Source organism: Augochlora pura, chromosome 2 (genome assembly GCF_028453695.1).
Source record: "Augochlora pura isolate Apur16 chromosome 2, APUR_v2.2.1, whole genome shotgun sequence".
In the NCBI taxonomy this organism is placed as follows: Eukaryota; Metazoa; Arthropoda; class Insecta; order Hymenoptera; family Halictidae; genus Augochlora; species Augochlora pura.
Window position 1 is genome coordinate 16,579,019 of NC_135773.1, and position 16,930 is coordinate 16,595,948.

The 16,930-nt window shown below is 41.5% G+C and overlaps 1 protein-coding gene across 7 annotated transcripts in view; it reads left to right on the plus strand.

Annotated features, from left to right (window-relative positions):
* LOC144478415 (uncharacterized) overlaps positions 1 to 16,930 on the plus strand; it is a 248,983-nt gene that overhangs the window by 228,104 nt on the left and 3,949 nt on the right. For 3 of the 7 annotated variants that reach the window (XM_078196269.1, XM_078196271.1, XM_078196274.1), the window contains 14 exons: positions 2,845 to 2,937; positions 4,252 to 4,488; positions 8,023 to 8,103; positions 8,980 to 9,129; positions 9,901 to 9,999; positions 10,713 to 10,980; positions 11,052 to 11,672; positions 12,437 to 12,583; positions 12,689 to 12,879; positions 13,549 to 13,782; positions 14,329 to 14,850; positions 15,317 to 15,499; positions 15,722 to 15,824; positions 16,016 to 16,150. In XM_078196269.1, coding sequence (XP_078052395.1) covers positions 2,845 to 2,937; positions 4,252 to 4,488; positions 8,023 to 8,103; positions 8,980 to 9,129; positions 9,901 to 9,999; positions 10,713 to 10,980; positions 11,052 to 11,672; positions 12,437 to 12,583; positions 12,689 to 12,879; positions 13,549 to 13,782; positions 14,329 to 14,850; positions 15,317 to 15,499; positions 15,722 to 15,824; positions 16,016 to 16,150 — 3,064 coding nt within the window. Of the gene's footprint in view, positions 1 to 2,844; positions 2,938 to 4,251; positions 4,489 to 8,022; positions 8,104 to 8,979; positions 9,130 to 9,900; positions 10,000 to 10,712; positions 10,981 to 11,051; positions 11,673 to 12,436; positions 12,584 to 12,688; positions 12,880 to 13,548; positions 13,783 to 14,328; positions 14,851 to 15,316; positions 15,500 to 15,721; positions 15,825 to 16,015; positions 16,151 to 16,781; positions 16,858 to 16,930 lie in introns of all 7 variants that reach the window. The other 4 variants (XR_013495341.1, XM_078196272.1, XM_078196275.1 and 1 more) reach the window with 4 other exon arrangements.

Consider the following 16,930-nt stretch of genomic DNA (forward strand, 5'->3'; position numbering starts at 1 on the left):
GACGCGGAGGTTCGCGAGGAACCGGTCCGAAGCGAACGCTATTAGAATAGTGACTTTCCTCGGGAGACGAATTCCTACCTCGCTTTGTTCTCGTACCCGGTGTTCAAGCTTTTAGTGTGCCTTTCATGCGAGTAGTCATCCGCGAGGTCAAACGCCGAGTGAATTGAAATTCTGATGACTCGGCTTCTTCCAGGATCAAATTCCTGCTGCGAGCAGCTCTGTCAGCGGAAAATTTTATTTCTGCTAATGGGTCTCGGTGTTTGAACGATTGCGTACCTTTGAACACTCACTGAAGGTGTTCGACCGATTAATCCAGACAAGAACAGCTCCAAATTGCTCCGAGGGCCAAATTGCTAGGAACTGGGCCAAAGAATCAATTTTGAAAAGAGCACGAGTGCTCAGAAAATTCGGTGACTTTGAATGCCAAAATGGACGTAGCTTTATTGCTTCTAAAATGCAGAAAGCTCCGTGTGGACGTGTCCTCGTTGCTCTTTCTACGTAATTGCATTATTGGTGAGGTAACTTAATACGTAAAAAGAGCAGCAGAGCCACATCCACTCGGGATTATCTATATCAAGAGTAACGGGGCCAATCGGAACGGTCTACATAAAAAGTAAGCTTATACTTAAAAAGGAAAAGAATTTCACGTTTAATGACTTAATAAAATCCCCCGAATAGACGTGGTCTCATGCACCCGCTCATGTTTCAAATTACCATCAATGTTTACAAGGATGTGTTAACCATTCGACAATAGATTCGAACAATGAGAGCCCATCTATGTTGTTTTCTAAATGCAAAACGTCTCGAGTGGGAGTGTCTTCTGTGCCATTTCCATGGAAGCTGTCTCAGTGGGCGTGGCTTCGTGGCTCTCGACTTGAATGCCTGGATTAATCGATCAGACGATTCACCGATCGATATCACGCTTGAACGTTCCATGTTTCATCCGGAAAGCTTTCTACGTTTTTCGACTACCGGGGAATAGATCGAGGGGGGGGGGGGGGGGGGGGGGGGGGGCTGGTAGGCCTTCTGGGGCGGGAGGGGGGGGGATCGGTGGGTACAGGATGGATCGCGCGAAGTGTTACAGCGATTTTCTCCGACGGCTCTTTCCCCCATGGCGAAACCTGCCGTTCACCTCGCGCGGTGAATGCAACGGCAGTCCGCTGTCCGCTGGAAAAGTCGTCGCGTTTCCACGTGCACCTGTTTGTTAGCCATGTTAACCTGTTAGTCGGCCGGACTAGTGTACCTGTCGCGCGAACTCGCCAGTGTAGACAAGGATTTCGAGTTTCCCTGATCGTGTCCACTTTTGAACAGCTGTGCTCATTCAGACTGCGGAATCACATTTTCGTAACATCTGCATATTCATAAAACTGTTACTATTATCGACAAAAGTGCGGTATAATTTTTTACACCTAATATTTTCATTAAATTCCGGACTCTGGTATATTATTTTTTGGTACGGTACCGGCAGAACAAGAAATAATTCGTTTTCCAGTGAATATGTCGACGCGAACAAGTTTGCCGCAAATGAAAACGCAAATATTCTTTTACCATGGCAACGGATTTCGAGATGTTAACGGATTTTTACGACAAAATCTTTTTCGACAGCTGGTTCAATTGCCACGCGATTCCATTCCCGCGACCGATCGTAAACCCAGTTGTTTCTCCTTCAACCGGCAGCGCGTTTAAACATTTTTCTAGCCGAGAAATCACTCGGTTAACAGGTTAACTACTTTTTCATAGCCCCCTGGCATCGACGTTATTTTTGTGGTTGTTGTTACAGTCTCTCCGCTAGCAGAGTCGACAGCCGAAAAAAGTGCACGATGAATTGGATAAAGTCCATAGCGAGACGCGAAAACGAGACCATCAATTTCGCTGCTAACAATTTTTATCGCGCGATCCTTAATATACCGTGTTAATATTGTTGAATGAAACCCGACGCGTGCGACCATGATTGATGTATCCCAATTGCTTGTTTCGATCACTCCAACTCGTGTGTCATTTTGTGGAAATGCTCGTTCGCACAGTCACGTTTGCACCCTCGACGTTGCACCCAAGTTCAATGTTTATCGGTAGACCGCGGATTCTCGTGCAGTTATTTTCAACAGGTAAATTGCATCGTTATACAACTAAAATCCGAGACGCGACCAATCTTCCTCGGTGTAGTCATCGAATCTGTAACACGCAAATCCACGGTTTAACGCTAGAACTACCAAGCTCTTAACGAGACTAATGTGTTGTATATTGTTTTATAAGAATGGAACGATTGGATTTATTTAACCTTCGTGCGATTTTTATCATAAAACACGTCAGGTTATATAAAGAAAATTTATCGAAATATTTCTCTTAAAAGCATTTTTGTAATATCAAGAACTGTAAATGTAGAAATCGGATATCAATCACTTCGACCGATCTGGTAGTTTTAATGTTTGTTAATTACCAAACTGTGGATCTTTATGTCAACCGTGTACAATTCGTTTCTCTCAGTGTACGCATGTTTTCGCAATAACTGCACGAGGATCCCGACAGTCGTCGGCGACAAGATCGAGAATTTTCCCGTGGAACTCTTACACGCTGAGAAGTCGAACTGTTCCCGAAGTCGCTCAAGTTTTCGTGGCGTGTTCGTAATTACCTTTGCAATTTTCTCCGAACGTTATTCCGTCGGGGTACGCTCGACCGACGTATCCGCGTGGGTTCTCGTTGCATTTTCATGAAACGCCGCGACGTGACCGGCTGCGACAAGACGGATCAGGGAAACGGTGCACGACACCGTGTCTCTCTCTCTCTCTCTCTCTCTCCCTCTCTCTTGCTCTCTCTCTCAACTTGGCGATCTTTTGTGACCCGCAGGCTAGATTGGCCGAGCTCGATACCCCCAGACGATTGGAGAATCTTCAGAAGCTGGAGGAACTGAAGAAGCACCTGATGGATCTCGAGAAGCAGGTGAGCAACTAGGTGTCCCGTGGATTAGGTCGGGTGAAAGCATCACTTCGACTTAGACAGTGTCCTACTTATGGCAACTTGATCCTTTGAAACTTTAGCACTAAATCTAGCAACCACGATTGACGTGCATCGTTTTATAAGAATTACAGTATTGAATTTATTTAGGCAATTTACCAATTTCACGAAAGTGGCTTTGTAATGCGAAAGATGTTTAAATAAAAAGCATAGAATCGGCCATCTTCACCGGCACGGTGGGTTCAGTGTCAATTACGTTGTTATTACCCCTTGACGAAATGAATCGCGATTTTCTGATTACGGTGGAATTTACGTTGGACATCACTTTCGTCTTTACAACGAACCCTTTAGAGGCACGACTTTTCCTTCCGCCGGCGAGCCTCTCGAAAGACCAGAAGATCAACGCGAAATATTCAACCGGCAAGATAAATTTGCTGCGACGCGGAAATTCGTCGCGACGACGGAGACGCGTTCAGTATCTTAGGATTTAATTATACCGCGTCGAACTTTCCTGGTCGCGCGGAGTTTTTCGAGCTGTTCTCTGGTTTAATTAAGAAACTTCGAAATAAGCCTCTCTCCCAGCCGCTTGTATTCCTTCTTCCATGATAATCTCGGAGCTATGCAAAATTGTTTGACCATCGGATCCTTCCCTAAACAATGCAAGTTATTCGAATGTCTAGGAAGATTCTACCAAAAACTTGGACGATTGTTCGTGGACTTTTTGCAAAAGCCATTTCTTCAGCCATTGTTGGCTAAACAAGAATTAGTTTGGAGAATGTTTTAAGATCGCAAAGCACTGTACTTTTCTGAGATTATACAAGATGATCCAAAAATGTCTAACAATCCGGAAACGGGGGATACCTGAGATCATTTCCACTTTTTACTTTACAACAATTTTCTCCGAAGTCCCGTTAACGTGTTATTAATGAAAAACCCTGAGCAATGAGAGACGAGTACCGTTGATGCGAGGTGGCTAAGCTAATGAGCAAAATTAGGCTCCGCCTGTTCGTAGGCTCGACTGCCACGCGCTAGCCGGGCTCGCATCTCCTTGGTCAGTGTTTTTCGTTAATAACTCGTTAACAATGTCTCGGAGACAGTTTTTGTAAATGAAAAAGTTGCTTGAAAAGACCTCGGGTATCTCCCATTTCCATTATTAGACATTTCTGGAACAGTACTTTTATCCTGGTAGAGAGGTTCTATGTTGATACATTGCAAATGGTTTTAATTGTTGGTGTACTACCGATTGATTGATTTTATGGACGGTTTATTTATTATCTACTTGATCTGGTTCGCTTTAAGTACGAGAAGGGCAAACCTCTGGTGAACCTGGTTGACAACATGGTGAAGTTGGGTTCCCTTTACAATCGCAACACTGCCAACGGGACCAGCAGTGTCACGGGTTCGCGACACGACCTGATGCACGACAATTCCAGGGACCATCGACTGGAGTTCAACCAGAAGGTGCAGGAACAACGATTATTGGCCGAGGAGCGACGAGATTGGGACAGGCTTAGCCCCGATCACGGACAATTACAGGTAAACTCACCTTTTTTCACGAAACCTCGAGAAGATGTTGAAAATACTCCTTTTGCTGTCGATGTCGCAAGTTTTAATTATTTACACACTACACTCTAGAATATTCGCATTTACTACCTTTCGTTTCAACATTCCTTCGGTATGATATTTGAGACTATATTTAGAATTTAGCAAAATGTACATGTTCTTTCTTTGACTGAGCAAACGAGGAATTAACTTCTGTTTAACTAATTTCATAATGGGGAAAGTGAGAAATTTTTCGCAATGAGAAATTATATTATCACACTCAAAGTACTTAAAAAAAGGCTTTTCATTCATTGATCATTTTTTTTAACAAATTATTTTATAATCTATTTAGAAAATATGCAAACCATTTCAAATGTCTCTCAGTCGAATAGTTATTAAATTATGGATATAGTTAGTTATTACACAGTTTCCTTTAGTATACCTGACACATACCATATTATACACAAAAAACATTATTTAATTTGTAATGCTCTACACATATTACCTCGACAAATTTCCACGACGAAAAAACTCGCCATGCCTATTTCAGCTGTCTTCCTAGTATGCCGAAATATTTCGTCATAACCGGATAACAGGTTAATGCTTCAACATGCCAAGCGCCGAGTACCAGTTCCAAGAATTCCCACAACGTCAAAGTCATTTAATTACTGTTCTTAATTACTTCTCTGGTTTTTAAAGAACCTAGTCACGTTGATAGTGTATTGCAGTAGAAAAAAAGTTTAAATTTCTGTGAAGCAAAAATCGACGTGTTAACACTATGCCGACCGACGTCACCACAATGGTGCAACGCGCTAATATATAGGACAAACAAATTTTACATTTATTCACTATTGGAAATGGGTGTTTAAATATATTTAAACTAAGGTATAGTTTCAAAATAAAGAAACTTTATTCTACGGCGCGTGAGGAAGCTCTTTTCTTTACAGATGCTTTACAGCGACTGACCGTGGCTTTTCTGGAACCCCGAAAAGAAAACTCGGGTCCCCTCGTAAACTGTTATGCTTGTGCCTCGCAAGGCCAAGCCCTTATACGAGGTTTATATTTTCCTATCTTAACCGTTTGACTGCTAAGCAATTCTTTCGAGAACGCACGAAAACTGCGAGACATATTTTGACTTGATGTTGTCAAATAAAACACTCTCATTTAGACAAATATCAATCAATTTTAACAATTCTTTTCGTATTATAAAGAAACAATATTAATTGTGATTGTGAATAAGTAAAATAAACGTTAAATTGTTTTTTTCTTTGAAAATTAAAATTTATAAAAAGATAACTTAAGGTTTATTGATCTTCTCTTATGATCAATAAACGTGCGGTTTTCGAGGACAAATGAACGCAGCGCTTTTGCGCCGTGTAGCAGTCAAACGGTTCATTTCCATCGCTTCTTAGATCATTGATTTGTTTTTGCCCATGCAGAAATATTCAAAATTTACATATATATATATATAATCTCGAAATTTCATGAGAATAGGTAGACAGGATTGAAAACTCATGAGAACGAACAATGAGATTAGTAAAACTTGACAATTTATAATTTCCCGATAAAGTTAAGAGGTGCATATTCTTGCAAAGTTCTACTTCGGAGAAAGGACAGGTTTCGCATTGGAAGGACAAAGTTCGGATAAGGGTGGCCCCGTTGGAAATCCGGCAGGAATTATTCCAGTGACCGCGGCGCGTGTATCCTCGCGTGATAAATGGCCGATGTCTGGCGGAACGCGGACGTCGCGTTTCGCTCGAATTACATTGCTGGAAGACGTCGCAATAAATACGAATTACGCATCACGGAATTCCCTGGTAACGGTGGATAATGCCCACGCGAATATCGGGGGTGGGAGGGGCCGCAGGATAACGCGACATTGTTACCGGAGGAATGCGTGGAACACCGCGAACGGGAACACGTTCGTTGCAAAACGTTGCGTCGTGAGACGGGAGCCTCGTTCTCACGTGCGACACGCACCTTTCGAACGCCCTTCTGGTCCACCATAGTACTTCGTGCAACGTGCTTCCCAATGAATGAAAAGGAAAATTGCATGCTCCCGCGTGTCCCGCCGCATTTTCTGCCACGGAATGCAACGGGAAAATGTCCCGACGGCTTCGCCCACGTCCGGCAATGAATGTTTTATACCTTCTGCAAACGTTGTGCGATCCGCTTCGAATTTTGTGCGCGACATTTCGATACTTGGGACTTTTAGCCGTTGCAATATTAACCGCGGAGCTTCGGTGTAACAAGGGTGTTCGCAGCTTTTAAGGTCCGAGTAGCGGGCGCTTGAATATTTTCGTCACTGCAGGTTTTCGTTGGGAATTTATTATCGTTGAGAAAATTTGGGGAGACAGAGTTCAGTCGGTCTCTGCAATCATTTATTTTTCGTATTTTATTTTGCCAACTATATTGAATTATATTTGAAATTAGTTATTATTTTAGTTAACGAACTTGATAAAGTATATATTTTGAAAATATAATATAGATATAGAAACTTATAATACATTATTTGCATAAAAGTGTAATAATAATTTCTTTTATTAATAATAATAATTTCTATTATTTCTATGAGAAATAAAATAAATAATAAAGTTAAAAATAACAGTTTCTTTGAGCATAAATATATTAATTCTTTATAACATATACCAAATATTAATCCTCAAATTCAAATAATAAAAACTGTATGAAAAATTATAAGAATAATAAAACTCAATCTCATCGAATCACTTGTTACCCCTTCAATATTGCAGAGAAATATTTGTAAACGTTACGTCCACTCCTGGTTACTATAAACGGCATTGACCATTTGATTTCGACGATTTCATTCGAAACTAATTCTATTACATATTCTTTTAATCTCCTGCTTAACCTTTTAGATACTACGCGCCACTATAGTGGCTTTCGCGAATGGCTCGTGCTTTACTCAATTGTTTTATTATTTATTAAAGCAAACAATTAAAGTGAAAGTGTGTATATACAATATATTAAGAAAAGAATATATGTTATTAGTACTATATATAGACATCCGGAAAAAATATATATTAAGAGAAAATCGTAATTTAGTTACGAAAAACTTTATTTGCGCAAAATCCTGCCGTATCTAAAAGGTTAACTCAGATCCACGTTAATCTCGACCAGCTGGATCAAAAGATAGGCGACGAAAAATTGCGCGAGGTTTGTCACCAAGATTATACAACATCGATCCTAATAACAGAAGGCAAACATTTGATTTCTTAAAAGTTTGCGTGCTCTGTCCACAACGATTCCTTGGTGTCCTTCGAATTCCAGCGGAAGGCCGCGCGACAAAACAAGGAAGACGCATCGACAAACCGCGACCCGATGAAACACTATATTCGGCGAAAAAGTGCACGCCGACAACGCGTGTCGGTATGCAGCCGGATTTTTTCGGATGCTTGATTATGACACCGTCGCGTCGCGATTCCGGTTGAAACGCGATTCCCGAGCGCTCTCGGCTGTGCGGTTACACCTCAAGGTTAACTATATGCTCGTGCTTGTGTGTCGTAGGCCAAGGTGCAGCAGCTCTACAAGCTGGATCGGCTGCTCCAGGAAGAATCCGGAACGCTGCACAGTCTTCAACAGGACAAGGCAAGTGTCGCGATCTCAAACTCTGCCCAAGTGCATACCTTTCGCGTTTCAAATCGGTTTCTCTTTCAAATCTTTATCATCTCGCGCGCCGTAAACGCAGTTTAGTTACGAGTAGACTGCTCGGGATCTTTATGCATTTATGGTACGTGTTGCTTGTTGAAAAATAACAGTAGCTGCATTAGAAGAATTGAAAAACTTATTCTAGTGTAAATTGCATTCTTGTCTAAATTTCTTCGGATTCTTTTTGCAAAGAAATTGTAACACTTTCTGTAACCAGATCTCCAATATGTGCTTATAAATGTTTGGATATCAGTTAAATATATGTTTGACTCATAAAGCTTGAAATGGGTGATACTAAATTGCCAATTATATATTATAATTAACTGACTTTTGAAACTACTGTAACTTTCTTCGTTTTAAGCATTCAGGCATAAGCTTTTGTATACGTATTTTCGAAGATACTTCGGAAAGATGTAAAAATTAAAAATTGATTGTTACAAAGATTCACACTAGAATGAGTGTGAAACCCGCTTAATTAAACGTTTATGCAACACTTGTTCGTTGCAATTGATTAATGATTATATTACATAAAGCTGCAGTTTGTGTATAGTCGCGAGTAATTTGGATGGATAGTAATCGTTCAGGTTCCAAGTGAAATATTATTTGGCGAGAATAATTTCGAATGGGAACTAGAATTATGCAAATGTTTATAATACTCGATTAATAACAGCAGAACGGATATTTCTGTTTCTACTGAATTTAACCGTCTACATTCTGGAATTCATGAATATGTGGCTCATGAATATTACCACAATTTCATTTTTCTTCGTAGTCAAAGCCGTTTCATGTCATTTGCTTTGTTAATTCTTTAAACAGGAGATCCTGGAGAAAGCGCTCGGCGGCCTGCGGCACAAGCTGCAGGGCAGCAGGAGCAACTTGGCGGAAGCAGAGAGATACCGGAAGCAGCAGTTGATGCTGGAACGAGAGCTCAGCAGAGTGAGGGTGTTGCTCGCGCACAATTCCAAGGTAGGAACTCTTTTGCATCTTTGTCGCTAACTTTTTGTCAACAAATCTTTGTTATAAATTTTACTGAACAAAATCGGCGTCTACAGGGTGCTCATTTCGATGGTCATATCGACTTTTTAGGCATTTAGAGTAATTTGACAAAAACATGTTTGGAATAGGAATTAATAAGCACTGGGAAGAGAACAAAGTGCAATAACAATTTCCAAAAATTGGTTTATTCGACGAAAAGCTCAAGTTACCTTGACTTTTTTAAATAGCACTATCGATATTTTGCTTTATTTTAACATTATAGTTGACGAAAAAACGAAATCCACAAAGTAGTGAACAATGACCATTACACAATTACTTTTATTTTCTATAGTCAGTTTCGGGTAGAAAAATGATTTTTCTAGTTACTGCGAGTTTTTCTAAGTAAAAGTTTATTTCAAAGATTATTGTACTGTAGGTTGTTGTTAAATTCGTTTTTGTGCCAGCTGTAACGCTATAAACTGAAAATACATAGCGTTTTTTTAAAAAGTTAAGGTGACCCAAGTCTTACGTCGAATAACAAATTCTTCGAAATTTTTATTAGTGCTCCTTGTTCTCTTGAAAGTACTTATTAACTTTTGTAGCAGACATTTTTTTGTCAAATTAGTGTAAATGCATCAAAAATCGGTGTGACCGTAAGAATGCGCACCCTATAATAACGAGACGCCCCGTTTAATACACACGTAACGCTGTCCGCCGCCAACTTTTAGAGTATTCTGATATGTTTTGATGCACTGAACACAGATCTGGAAACCGATTCCTTCGATTTTTGAGAAAAACGCTATACCTTCCGACGAAGGAGGTTCCCTGAACTACCATAAGTTCAGAAACTTAGCTAATAAGGTCAGTCGAATTTATGCACTTCCAGTTCAAATTTCGATGATCACTGTGGTCAGTTCGTGTAGAAACATTCTGTTTTTTAGAAAAATACATCAGTTATGTTCTTTTACATCTTTCTTCACCCGTCGTATTCGATACGAATGAATTTATCGAAAACCATCGTCGAAATTCTTCCTAATTCTATTCACCCTTCGCATTCGCTACGAGCGATTTCATTGAAAACCGTCGTGTTCCCTTCCCTACCCTTTTGTGTCTTTTACAGTCGTTTTCGACGAATGAATTAAAAAAACCTTTCGAATCCGTCTACAATCTTCGCATTCACCGTGAACGAATTTGATCGACGCGCATTGTTTGCCACGGCTTTGACCCTTTGCGACCACTGCTATCGAATCACTCTCTGTCACCGGTCAAAGCGAAAAGGTATAAAAAAATTGTCGGAATCGAAAGCAACATTGGGCTCATCTAGCGATCGCCTAGCGAATAGAGCACCGCGCCCGACGCACCCGCACCAGTGATTAAAATGATCAATTGGTTGTTCGCAGGTAGAGCCAGTATGCTTCCAGGTAAATGATCCAAAGCACAGAAACTAGCGTTTCAGTTCCGTTTCCCTTCTATGTTCTGTTCACCGTTTTCCATGATCCGCGTTTCACGATAGCTTTCCACGATGCTCCGATTAGTCGCGAGAATCCTGCATCTCTTTGACTTCTGACTTCCAGAAACTGGAAGAGACGGTCGCGGAGAATGCGAGGCTGGAACAGGACCTGGTGGTGCTCAGGCAGAAGCTTCAGGCTTCGAGAAGGTACGCCGGGAACATGACCAGAGATACGTCGGCAACGACCGGACCTCTCGAAGCCGAATTGAGGAGAGTTCAGCAGCTGGTGGGCGACCTGCAGCGACAGAGGAAGGAATTGAGTGTGCAAGTTAGACAATTGACCGAGAAATCGCACAGTCTGGTGCAGCAGATTAGACCTCAGCCGCCTTCGGGTGAGTTCCATTGGCATTTTGGATTGTGGTAGTCGACAGCAATTAAGTATCTTTATCAATGATTTCTGCAGCTCCGCAAGTGCACCAACCGAAGAAGAGGACGCAGAACTCTTGGCTGGAGACTGACCTTGACTCAGGGATTACTTTGGACCATGGTCTGGACTCCCCATCGAGTCCTACACTGTCATCTTCGCCCCGAGGCAAACAGAACGGTGTTCACTATCCTCAGTTCGCATCACCGACACTGATGAAGGAGTCCTCGCCAACGAATCGCCAGCAGAACCATCAACAGAACCATCAACAGAACCACCAACAGAATCATCAGCAGAACCACCAACAGAACCATCAACAGAATCATCAGCAAAACCACCAGCCGAATCATCAGCAAAATCATCAGCAGAACCATCACCAGAACCATCAACAAAACCATCAACAGAATCATCACCAAAACCATCACCAGAACCATCAGCCGTATTCTCAGTCGATGCAAAATCATCAGCCATTACAAAACCATCAACCATACTCTCCGGTGCAGCAGAACCACATCTCGACGCTGCCCCCTCAGTTGCGCGAGCAGATCCAGCAACATCAGCTAAAGCAGCAGCTGTTGAAGGACCAAATGCAGGGCAAGGGAAGCCTCATGCAGGTGAACGTCGCGCCGTTGTATGTCAACACGGACACCAGGGTTCAAGGTTAGCCAAAGTTTCTTTTTGAACCTTGTCGAAACTGGAGATCACCGAGATAACGTTGTTACGCTTTTGTTAAATTCATTAATATCAATATTATATATAATATCATGTATGTAGGGATTAATCTTAGAAAGTCCCACGTAACTTTCTGGTAATATGATAAACTGGAGCAACAACTAACGTTGGTTAACAGTAACAATTTTTTAACGATAACTTACAGTATTGGAACAACCTACGACTACAATGACGACAACTACTCGTAATAACGACGACTCAACAACTATATCTACAACTATGATAATGCACAACTTTACAGGGCGATGGTTCTCTTACGACTGTCCCGATCTTTTCGGCGGCCCTTCCACCCTTACCATCTTTTTATTTCATTATTCTACCATGCTCTCCCTCTTGCATACATTTTTCACACTGTGTCTTATTCTTCTTTCCTTATCTTCATCTCACTCGCTCATGCTCCATATTTCGACCACGCAGGACTTTGAGGAGTCTAAGCTATGACCTCAGATTTCTCGAAGTCGCCCAAACGTTCTCTCAACATCTGTCTCATTCATTCTGTATTTTACGATTCGCACTCTCAACCATCCTGTCTTTCATAATTTGGAAAAACCCTACATATATATCATTTATATTAATATTATATGTATAATAGTACCACGTTTCTTATATAAGAATCTCCGATGTATCCCCGTATTTTAATCGAATCTTTGTAAAATTCGTAGCTCACGTTTGCTTTGTTTCTAAATGAACAGATAGCAACAAACACGATGAAAAGTTAGCCAACGGCACGCCGATCTCCGCACCGGAGTACGTACCTCCACCGCCGCCGCCGCCACCCCTGAACGAAGACACGCTGGCAAATGAAAATTATCGCCTGAACGAGGACAACAAGTTCGCCGGTGAGTGTAACAATGCGATCGGTAAACTAACGAAGGTGTCGCAACTGACAGATATAGATAGATGTTATTGTAAAATGCTCACGTTCGATCCAATATCGTTCGAAGGCTTGATACACAACCGTGAGAAACAAGAGATCAAGACCGTGCGAATCGTGAAACGAGAATCGGAGAGACGGCAACGAGATCGAGGCGATAGAACCGGGAACATTGGAATCCCATTAACGAACGGCCTGCAGGCGCCTGGGGGTGCGAAACGGCTGTGCGATGATGATCTGGGGGGCTCCCAGAAATTCGAGGTAATTTCTTTCGGTTTTTTCTTTCACCCAATTTCACGACAAGTTGCGTTGCATCAGCCAATTAAGACGCATCAGAGTTGAGGCATGTCCTTAGGAGATCATTTTGAAACCATCGAAGCTTTCTGGATACAATTGTACTTTAAGCAATGTTTAAGCAATCCTTAACGATTATTGAAATTAACTCTTAAGTGGTTAAGGTGTTATATTCCATGACATGTTGTGTGATTTCTTCAGAATTAATAAACATCTGTATTGTTAGGACATTATTTTGAAATGATCGCAGTTTTCTGGGTCTACATAATTATACTTCAATCTAAAACAACCTTCAACAATAAATTAAGTTAACTTGTAACAGAATAATGCGCCATATTCCATGATAAATCGCGTCATCTCTGTTAAATTAATAAATATCAATATTGTTAGGAGATAATTGTGAAATAGTCTTAGCTTTTTGAGTCTATGTAGTTGTACTTTAGTACTGGGGCATCTGCGAAAAGTGAAGAAATCCTCAGGGATTATTAAAATTAAGTTCTAACAAGATAGCAGCAACTGGTATTTGTTCCTATTGAGATGCAACTAGTCAGAGTCATACAGACAAAGAGACATCGATGAGTTCGAGTACTGTTGGATGGTGTCGGCCGACTCTATTCTCGATCCACTTACTTTTAGAAGGCTCAATTGGGAAGAGTGGTCGAGGAATCGCCGATGATTCACGCGCAGAGCACGGTCCAGTTGACGGATTTAGACGACGTGCAGTTCCAAAGGAGCATGTCGCTGCCAAGAGGCTTCGGTGGACAACGGCAACAGCAGCCCGAGATTCATCAGGGTCCGGTGGTGCCTCCGCCGAGGAGCGATAGCATGCACACCCTGAGGAGCATGCTCGCCCGCCGGAACAAAGTTAGGGTGAGTTAGTGTTCCCTATCGAGATCAATTGGAATAAGCTGCCAAAATGGTAAAATAACAAAAGACGAAACTTACCCCCAGTCTCTAGCACTTAGGTCAGAGACGTATAAGTTTGCTCAGAGACGGAATGAGTATGATAAAAGAATTAAGCAGGAAAATTGTAGAAGATTTTCAAACTTTTAAGAACTATTTCTAACATTAGTGTCATCGATAGATTGCACGACATTTATGCACTTATTCTTGTTTTCACCATAATCTCTCATGTGCACGAATTAACAACGACCAACAAATAGGAAAGAAAAGAAAATGCCAAGAGGTCAATTGATTTTCCCTCACTCTTGTGGATAAACAGCTCCACGACAAGAGGGCAACTATTTATCCAATAGATTTTTTCAAACAAGGAAGGTAATCTGTCTAAAAAATTACAATTTAGTCACCAGTCATCGCTCGACTCAGCAACCCCTTCCGTTTATTCTGATTACTCCCACGATTTTGTTGCTCCCGCTCGATCACTGTACCTTCCCTTTTGTTTAACAATTACGACAGTTCGAAAGTCAGGACGGCAGCTCGGATAGCACGCTGTCGCCGTACACGGAGAGCCTAGGCTCGAGCTCGCACGTTCCGATGAGTTCGCCAAATTACTCCACCAGCCCATCGTACAGCCCGTGCCATCAGAATTACTCGCCGATGATCCGGTCGGGCCACCATCATCAGCAGCCTAATCATCAATCGCAGCACCAACAGCAATATTATCCGCAGTACAGACACTACGATAGCCCCGTGTCCGGGAAAACCGAGAGTCCACTGGATCCGGTGAGCCCCGAGCTTCCGATGAAACCAGAAATACAAGAGAGACCATTTGGTTCAACCCTGACCGTGAACACCTCGAGCTCGCCGCAATTGTCGCCGGTGTTCAAGAGCGAGGCTGCTAAGCAGATCATCAAGGAGATGACCGAGAAAAAGGTCGAGGGCCCCAGGAGGAGGCAGATCCCACGAGAAAAGAGACGCCATTATACCGTGTCCAGTAGCAAACCCGTCCTCGACTTAGAAGACACGTTCTCGAAGATGGTATTTTGTTTTCTTTAACTTTTGGTTGCTCTTTATCTTCCCCCATCTACGTTTCGTTGCTCTTTCTTCAGTTTTTCTTGATTTTTTCGCGCTTCCTTGCCTGCCCCTCCATAAATCGCTTCAACTTCATTCATTATGCACACTAATGGATTCTACTATGCTACAGTCTATCTCTATCTACATATTAAAAGTATATCAATTTCAATTAATTTTACCCTAATCGAAACCGTAGCCTCGCGTGATCTGTAACAGAATACACCGCACAGTGTGCACAGGAGTTAGGATACTTCCTGCCATCCTGTTGCTAATAGACTTCCGGTAGCTAAGACGCTAACTCACGCGATCTATTATCTAAACGTACGGTACGAGTTGGACGTAACTCGCACGATGCTCAACTTATTAACCATGTCTGGGACGGAAGGGAAAGCAGAAACCCTAATTTTAAGGCTAATTTTGCGTTCCGCAGGGAATGGGAAGAGCGAGGGACGATTTGGATATGGAGCGAGCGCTCAGGCCAAGGATCAATGCTCCGGATGTCGTTAGGTCGACGTTGAGTCACAAAGAACTCAAGTACAACGAGAGCACCATCGATCAACTGCTCGGCACTCCGAATAAAATCGTCATTCCTGAGAGATATATTCCTGAGCAGGTAATACGCTTAACAATACTCAATGGTTCTTCATCTTCAGCTGCTCCTTGGCAACCTTCCAAGACAATTGCATATCTTAAACGTCTCTTTATGAACGCGGATATAAGCTGTTTTATTGAAAAATGAAAGATGTCCGTTAACGATTAGTGAAATATTCTATAAAAATAACGTAAATAATACTCCAGGATAATATAATAATCTAATATAATATTTTTATTACAGACACCAGAGTTATCGGCCGAGGAGCAGGAGCAACGTCTGAAAAAGGCTGAGGCTATCAGAAAAATGCTGTCGGAAACAACTGTCACTGCACCAGATGGAAACGGTACTATTGCAATCTACATATGCGGAAATAATTGACAATATGTGGAAATATGTATACATATAATTGATAATATGTGGAAATAGTTGACTACAACATAACGACTATTTACAAGACGAAATGAGTTAACTAGGCGCTCTGAAATGTATTTTCCATGTAAAATTACTAAGTAATAGTTACGATGAATGTTGCAGACGACAATATTAACGTAGAACAATCAGACAACCTGAAGAGGAAGGTAGTCGAGGAGAAACGGCAGAGGGATCACATCCTGCAGCTGAATCAGATACTGGCGAAGCAAGTGATGGAGAAAAGTAAAATGGTGGCGGGTACGTTCCAGAATCTCCCCTAATCGTGTCCGTTCGATTCATTTTGCACGAATACAGCGTCTAGCAAATTGACAGCATGACCAATGTGTAGAGTGGCCTTTCTTTCACCCTCTGATTGTCTCTACCGCAGAGGGCGATTTATGCTTGCGAAATTGTACCATTTATCTTTTTCCGTTGTACATCTATGTGTTCTGAGAAGTTAGACAATAATTTTTTAGTTGATAATCTTGTCAGCTACTTCCTTTTGTATTTAAGAAAGACTTTTCAACAGTTTTAGTTCTATATAATTTTAAAAAGGCAAGACAATGAAGTTAGCACCATAGAAAGTAGATTGTCAATCATTTTTGCTAATTGTTTGTATTATATATTTATTTTATCAGAATGATTTTTGCTGTTTTGTTTCGTGGTTCATTTGTGTAACTCTCGGAAAATTGATGTTTCCATTTGAATTACTTTTTGCGGGCCAAAGGGAGCCCTCATTGGCATGCGTTACCGTGATTTATTTTCTTTACCATTGAATTTTAATTGATTTCTATTAATTTCAACGTGAAAGCTTTTATCGACGTTATATACATAGAACAGTACCGTCATACGTAGAGAGTGTTGTTTGGATTGTTTGTGCTGTGTATAGGTAACCAGGCACACTGACTGACATGCTTTCTCCATCCTCCCATGTAGGACACGCACATCATATTATCGTTTTTCAGGTTTGTTTATATTTTTTCTTTCATTTTATTCATGCCCCCTCGCATACACTCCACCGATAAGAAATTTTTAATT